The sequence below is a fragment of the Carettochelys insculpta genome, chromosome 10 (genome assembly GCF_033958435.1).
Source record: "Carettochelys insculpta isolate YL-2023 chromosome 10, ASM3395843v1, whole genome shotgun sequence".
In the NCBI taxonomy this organism is placed as follows: Eukaryota; Metazoa; Chordata; order Testudines; family Carettochelyidae; genus Carettochelys; species Carettochelys insculpta.
The window spans coordinates 36,979,727-36,987,066 of record NC_134146.1 but is presented as its reverse complement, the minus strand read 5'-3'; the positions used below and the strand labels follow the sequence as shown (position 1 = coordinate 36,987,066).

The 7,340-nt window shown below is 44.4% G+C and overlaps 1 protein-coding gene across 4 annotated transcripts; it reads left to right on the top strand.

Moving 5' to 3' along the window:
- The first annotated feature begins 1,395 nt into the window (after positions 1–1,395).
- Positions 1,396–7,072, top strand: ACTRT3 (actin related protein T3). Of its 4 annotated transcripts, XM_075003627.1 has the most exons (3): positions 1,396–1,598; positions 6,154–6,558; positions 6,745–7,072. In XM_075003627.1, exons 1-3 carry the CDS (start codon positions 1,396–1,398, stop codon positions 7,070–7,072), a joined length of 936 nt encoding a protein of 311 aa, XP_074859728.1. The 4 variants fall into 4 exon arrangements, with proteins under 4 accessions (XP_074859728.1, XP_074859727.1, XP_074859731.1 ...); XM_075003626.1 differs by having other exon boundaries at positions 6,154–7,072; XM_075003630.1 differs by having other exon boundaries at positions 1,420–1,517; positions 6,184–7,072.
- Positions 7,073–7,340: the final 268 nt, after the last annotated feature.

Genomic DNA, 7,340 nt, shown 5'->3' with positions numbered 1-7,340 from the left:
GCCCTGCTCCAAAGAAAGCTTATGCTCCAAAATATGTTAGTCTATAAGGTGCCACAGGACTTCTTGTTGTTTACAAATGTAATAGAGTGATATGCAAACTATATATAGGAGTCACTTAATTCTCCTCAGAAATGCAGCCATTTGTCAGATGAAATTTATCCACTGCTCAACATCACCAAGATTAGAGAAAGTAAAGAACACTATAATCTCACAAAAGTTTATGCTCCAAAATATCTGTTAGTCTATAAGGTACCACAGGACTTCTTGTTTTTGCACATACAGACTAACACAACTACCCCTCTGATGCTTATACCCAGTTAAAACTATATTGAGAACCTGGACTGAGGAATGCAATTTTCTCAGTAGGTGTCTGTCTTGGGTGCCTTCATTAACAGCTTGACTCTTACAAAAGTGTCTTGGACTCTTTAATGACCTCAAATCATCAAGATCTCACATTAAATTAAGCATCTGAGACCTTCCTTAGGCAATAAGCATCTACTGAGATTTGTGTATTGGGAACCCATGGAACGAATTCAGCTCCCTGAGGTTTTGTGCAGCCTCCCTTTCAAGCAGCAGAATAAGGAGTTGTCTATGCTTATTGCCAAGTCAATGTGCCGCAGATTAATCTTTCAGGGTTCCATTTAGAAGATCTAGTATGGGCCCACTAAATTGAATGCTGAGGGCACCCTGGTTGACCCCTGTGTACTTGTAGTCGTGAGGACTAAGGGAAGTGAATCAGGGAGTTTCTGCTGTTGACTTCCCACTGTAGGGTTGGTGCAGAAAATTGATGAAGACATTCCCCGCCACTGATCCCCAGCCACTGTCCAGGGCAAAGCTTGGGTGATGATGCTAGGCTTGCTAGTCTCAAGTTACTGCCTGCCCTACAGGCATGTTAGGAGATCTCATCACTGACTGAGAAGGAAGAGTCCGAACACCAGAATAGACATAATCAATTTCCAGGGAAACTTTTCAAATCCTGAGCCTTCCTAGAATATTATTTTAATTAGTTTTCATGTATATTAATTTTTAAAAAACCCTACACCAATCGAATATTTTACTCGAAGGAGGGACCCCAAATATGTCATTATTGCTGTTTTCATGTGGAAGGCAGTGAGGCACTCAGCAACAGACTGCAGTGACAGGTAGCAAGTTAAATCATGGAGCTTCAAGCCAGACCTTCTCACAGTCTAAGGGAGTTTTCCATGCAATTAGTCAACAAGCTGGACTTTTCTTACCTTGATAAGGACTGAAGAGGTGTCTTAGCAACCAGGGCACTATCCCTGTATAGGCCTCTGTCACAATAGGAGGGGATTATCACAGGAGGGGGAAGTTGTTGACTCCCACCACTCCCCAGTGGCCATAGTGGGAAGCGGCAGGTGGAGACCTCCTCCTGGGATGGAGGACCTGTTACCCGCTGTGGTTTTAGACAATGGCTCAGGCCTGATCAAGGCAGGCATAGCTGGGGACAATGAACCACGTTTCATCTATACCAACATAACAGGCCGTCCTAAAGCCAAGTCTGTGATGCTGGGGGCAGGCCAAAAGAACCTCTACATTGGGGATGAGGCACAGGCCAAGCGGGGAATCCTCTCCATCAGGTATCAGAGAGCTGTGGGGTCTAGACCTGGGAAATGAGGAGAGCAAACTAAGAAGAGGGTCCTTTTCATGTGATCTGGTGAGGGGAGACGTGGAAAATGGGTAAGGAGTAGGTCACGTAGGGGGTTCTCTTCATTTGATACCATGTAGGAAAGGATATGGCAGGAGCCTCTGCCCAAGGTGGAAAGGTGGGTTGGTTTAGTGAGGAATGTGTCCATCACATGTTGTGGAGGGAAGAGCAATCAAGTATGCCAAGCAGGGCTGGGGAGGACCTGCCCAGTACTTTTAGCTTAGTGGGAGGGAAGGTGGAAGTCAGGCAAGCTGGAACAGGAAGGCTCAAGAATTGCCTCAGATGGCAGTCTCCTTTGAAGGCCTTTCCTTATGGTAGTGGGGTCCACAGCTTCTCTGGGCCCCTGGTCAAGGTGGGCGGCCCTGCACTGTGCCCTGAGAAGGGGCAGGCAGAAGGTGAGCCTTAGGCAGAATGGCTGGGGCTGGGTCCAGGGGCCCCCTCCCCCCAAACTCCCACCCAGAGCACCATACCTCCTTCATATTGCCCTCAGTGCTGCCTAGAGCATGCTGTATGGTGCCTGAGCAGCAATTTAAAGGGCCCAGGGATCCCAACAGCTGCTTCTGCTTCAGTAGCAGTGATGGCTGGGAGTTCTGGATCCTTTTGAAGCAAGGGGCCCTGGGGCAACTGTCCCCTTTGCAAACACAACCTGTCCTGAGGGAGAGGTGCGGTCCAGGGCAATATCCCCCCAGTGCCGCAGGCACAGGGTCCTGAGCAACCCTCCTATAATGCTGACGCAACCCCTCTCCCCAGTCCACTCCCCCGCCTTACCACCTCCCTGCCAGCCAGGCTGGGGATTACCTGGACCAGGGTAGGGTGGTGGAAGACTGCTTCCTACTGCCACAGAGAGCAGAGCTCAGTGGGCCGGGAGGGTGACATGATAGACTGAAGCAGGTTACTGCTCATGCCACCTGTGCGGTGTGTGTAGAGGGGAGGGGGCCTAGGGGTAGCATCCCCCTGCTGCTGCCACTGCCCATGGCCATGCCCTGCCCCAGGTAATCCTCCCCTCCCCTGTCCAAATGCAGGGGCTGGGGCGGCTACCCCACCTCATCCTGTGGATGGGAGACAGACAGACAGACAGACACGCACACACACACATGTCCTGTCTTATTGAAGACACTGATACAGAAGGAGGAGTTTTCCTTTGCACCAGTCACTTAAATGTCTGATGATGGAAGGGGCTGCAATAGGAACCCGCAGGTCCTTTTCCAGATGAAAGGCTGTTGCTGGTGCCATTTGTTTTGCTTAGACTGAATCAGGCAGGCAAAGGTAAACATGAGCCACAGCCAAACAAGATCAAAAAGTAGGAGGGAGAGGAAAACAAGGAACTAAGAGGAGAGACCAGGGACTATCAAGGAGGCAGGAAGGGGGGAAAAGAAGGAAAGGGGCCCCAGAAGATAGAGAACATAGAGACAGAAAGATCCATCCCAAATTTTGTGCCATCACCAGCTACTGCTTAAAGTGCTGTCTGTCTGTAAACACTTTTGCAGTCAGGATGCAGGTTTCCAAGGGCATGAGGAGATGTGCAGAACAATCTCATCTGACAAGTAGCTATATTAATGCATTTGGGTATGAAAGCAACATTATAAACACCTATTACGCTTGAAAAGCACCTCATGTCCACACAGAAAAGCAGTTGCAGGAGTGCACTGCTGTCACCATTGTACTTCCAGAGCACCATTCTATTCTGCGTCAATATATTGGTCCATCAATGGCTGTTAGCCAGTATGGGCAGGGACCATGGCCCTAGCCTTTGTTTTTCAGAAGGTGGAAATGGGTGACAGGGGAGAGATCACTTAATGATCACATGTTCTGTTCATTCCCTCTGGGACACCTAGCATTGGCTGCTACTGGAAGACAGGATACTGGGCTGGACGGACCTTTGGTCTGACCCAGTATGGCTATTCTTATGCATCACCCTGTGCCATTGCTGTAACTGCAGCTGCACTTTTTCATAGGAAAAGACTGCAGCTACATACACATAATACTTTATGGTTCTTGTAATCTCTTTAGCAGTCACAATGTACAGTGTTTTTTGTCTTTCCAACTATATGCCTGTGATAAATTACTGAATGTTTATTATTTTTACATAGTAGAGGGTTTTTTGTTTTTTTTTAAAGTATGCATGCCATTTTCAGGGTGTTTTAAGAGAAGCCTCCATAAAGCTACAGTTGTCTTTCAAATGGGATAGAACTTCTATGCTACACTTTGAGGATCCTACAAAACCCTGCTTTGAGTGCTGCCCCACCAGAATTTACAACAGTTCAGAGTAACCACTATAAAATGTAATGGTGGATATCTCTAGTGTAGATAAGCTACCAATTGACAACACACTTACAAATAGGTTATGTAGGGATTAGTACAGCAGAGAAAGAAATGAGAGGAGGGGATAGAAAAAACTCTGGTTTAGGAGAAGAAGAAATCAAGGATATATTGGAAAAAAGGAAATACTAAAAGAAGAACAAGAAAAATTAGAAAGAATAAAATTAGAAGAATAAAAAGGAGACAGAAAAAGGAAAGACAAATTCATACACCTGTTAGGGCTTGTGCGCATTAGTTTACCAGTTAGTTCAAATATGCAAATATGAATGTAGGTGCTAAACTAGATACTCCATAGGCATTTTTTCTGACACAAATGTTTACGCTTTTCTTTAGGACTTAATCCAGGGTAAATCACAAACAGTCAGTTCCCTCAAGTCCAAAACAGGACTACAAATTATAGTCTAGAAAACGCCGCAGCAATTTAAAGATGGAAATTTAAAGACAAAGATTGTAGACTTCAAAGAAAATCTGAAAGTGAAGACGGGGCTTTCTCTATTGCAGTGTATGGAGAAGTTTGCTCTGATATAATTAAATAAGTTTAATGAGTAATCTTTGTTATTTCCATGCAATTCTTTGTGGACGCTCTTCTTTACACACACACTTTACATGGAATAACAAATTATGGGAAGTAAAATCTTAAATGGCGGTAGGCTGAGGCTGCAGTACAGGGTTATACCATCATTGACTCTGGCTACGTCTACACTACCCTGGAAGATTGACTTGCTCAGGGTCAATCTTCTGGAGTTCGATTTCATGCTTCTAGTGTGGACACGCAAAATCATCCTCTCAGGGGTTGCAGTTGACCCCTGTGCTCTTTGCGAGATGCAAGGCGTAAGGGAGGGCAGTGGGAGAAACTCTCCTGTCAATCTTCTCCAGTATGGACAGCCAAGCGCAGATACGCTGATTTTAGCTATGCAATTGCAATAGTTAGAATTGCATATCTGTGTTCAACTTACTGTGCCTAGCATAGATGTGGCCGCTGTTATGTGGACACAATCTGTTTGTTCTCTCACTTAACTACATATGATACACTTTGTCACAGTGCCTAGTTAAACTCTTCCCATAGCTGGTGCTTATTTCTGGGCAGACCCTGTTAAACTTTGTTCATTAACATTATGGTAAGTGAAAGGTGTGTTCACACTTATCCATCTCAATGAGTTTTTAATTTAATCCCTAACAAGGTTTCATCCAAAGCATAACATTATTGAGACAAATTTGTGCATAGACCAGCCCTTTTTGTGTCTCTACCCTGAGGACTGTGTAGTGGCCAGATTCTCAGTGTACCTTCAGTTTAAAAGGAGTGCATAAAAGATGTAAACTGTTAGTAAATCAGAATTATAGCATTTTGCACCCACAATGCATTCACTATGTTGTGGTGTAAATGACTGCGCAACATTCAGGTCAATCGAGAATCTAATCTTCAGTTTCTGCCTACTACTCCTAGTGCTAGTTCAGCTCCCCTGGCATTACCAGTTTTGGGCAAACTATAATAGATCACTGCTGCCTAGTTATCGAGCCCTGTCCATGTCAGAATTAATCACCGCAGTGCTTAAAACACTGCTAGCACCATATGTATGCTAGAACTTCCAACACTGATGAATTTTTGCAGGATTTTTCTAGCGTAGACAAGGGCTAATATCTAGGACTTCCAGGAATTTTTAACTATCTTTCTCTGGGTAAATCTTCTAGATACTAATCTAAGGGTGATTTTTTTGAGGACTGCCAGAAGCAATTATAATGTTTTCTTAATATACATACCATAACAATAATGAAATTACTAAATTGTAAATTATTCATATTGAACTTTTCAGTAATATTTTAAAAATTTTGTTTAAATAATTTTTAAAATATAGGTCCTAATCCTAGAAAGTCCTATATAACTACATCCCTTCTTAGATGTGCTCAGCACCCACTGCTACCACTACAGATATTGAGTGTTGAAGAGGTTCAGCAGCTCCAGGAGGCAATAACCAATTTTCTTAAGCTTAAACCATTATTCTTTTTATTTTTTTAAGGCAACACTTATGACTTAGAATTTTACATACAGCACAGGTCATGAAATATTACACTTAAATCACCCAAGAAGTTGTACCTCATAAAAGCTGAATCTTGGGGTTGTGGGCATGGTGCGGATGACCATCTTTGTCTTTTGTGTAAACCCCACGTAGATACCCAGTGGAGCATGGGATTGTCACAAGCTGGGCAGACATGGAAGCTGTGTGGAAGAATGTCTATGAGCATGACCTGAAGATGAAGGCAAGCGAGCGGCCCGCACTTGTCACTGAGGCACCGCTCAACCCATTGGTCAATCGAGAACATATGACAAAAATTCTCTTTGAGCATTTTGATGTACCAGCCCTTTATGTGGGCATCCAGGCTGTCCTAGCACTCTATGCTTCAGGCCTTACCACAGGCTGCGTGATGGATTCTGGTGATGGTGTTACCCACACAGTACCTATCTTTGAAGGCTACTGCTTACCCCATGCTGTTCTCCGGCTTGACCTGGCTGGCCGTGACCTCACAGACTACCTAATGAGAATACTCAGAGAGAGCGGCGTTTCACTGGTCAGTACAGCTGAAAGGGAAATTGTACGAGACATAAAGGAGAACTTGTGTTATGTGTGTCTGAATCCAGAGGAGGAGTTGGCTAAGAAACCAAGTGAAGTAGAGAAAGCTTACAAGTTGCCTGATGGACAGGTTATTAAAGTTCATAATCAAAGGTTCCGCTGCCCTGAAACCCTTTTCCGTCCATCTAACATTGGCATGGAAGCCCCAGGGATTGACAAGCTCTGCTTCAACACGATCATGAAGTGTGACATTGACCTGAGGACCAGCTTTTTCTCCAACATAATCTTATCTGGTGGCTCCAGCCTCTTCCTTGGCATGGCTGAGCGCTTGACCAAGGAGCTTGTTCGCATGGTCCCCAGTGACACCGAAGTGAAGATCATGGCTCCCCCGGACAGGAAGCTCTCTGTTTGGGTAGGAGGCTCCATCCTCTGCTCCCTCTCTGCTTTCCAGCAAATGTGGATTACCATGGCAGAATATAGGGAAATTGGGCCTAACATAGTGCATAGAAAATGCTTCTGAAATCCAGTTGTTTTTAAAAGGTTCACATTGACAGTGATGTGGAAAAGAAAAGAACCTCAAATTATAGTAACCCCTAAACTGTAGGATGCCTATGCCTATGTAGAATGTGCTTGGTGAAAGACAAATAAAAATCATGACTCAATGTATACTTGTTCTAGAACATATCTTTATGAATATGTGCAAAGTGTTCTGTATTTCTTTACACAGAAAACAAGTAAAGGAGATGAAGTTGACAATTCTACAACATGGCTTCTGAATTCTTATCCTA

What these genes read in the sequence shown, in the direction of transcription:
- ACTRT3 (XM_075003626.1), top strand. Translation starts at nt 1,396, where the DNA reads ATGGAGGACCTGTTACCCGCTGTGGTTTTAGACAATGGCTCAGGCCTG. An exon ending in CGGGGAATCCTCTCCATCAG is followed by an intron (nt 1,599 to 6,153) that starts GTATCAGAGAGC and finishes AACCCCACGTAG; the next exon opens with ATACCCAGTGGAGCATGGGA.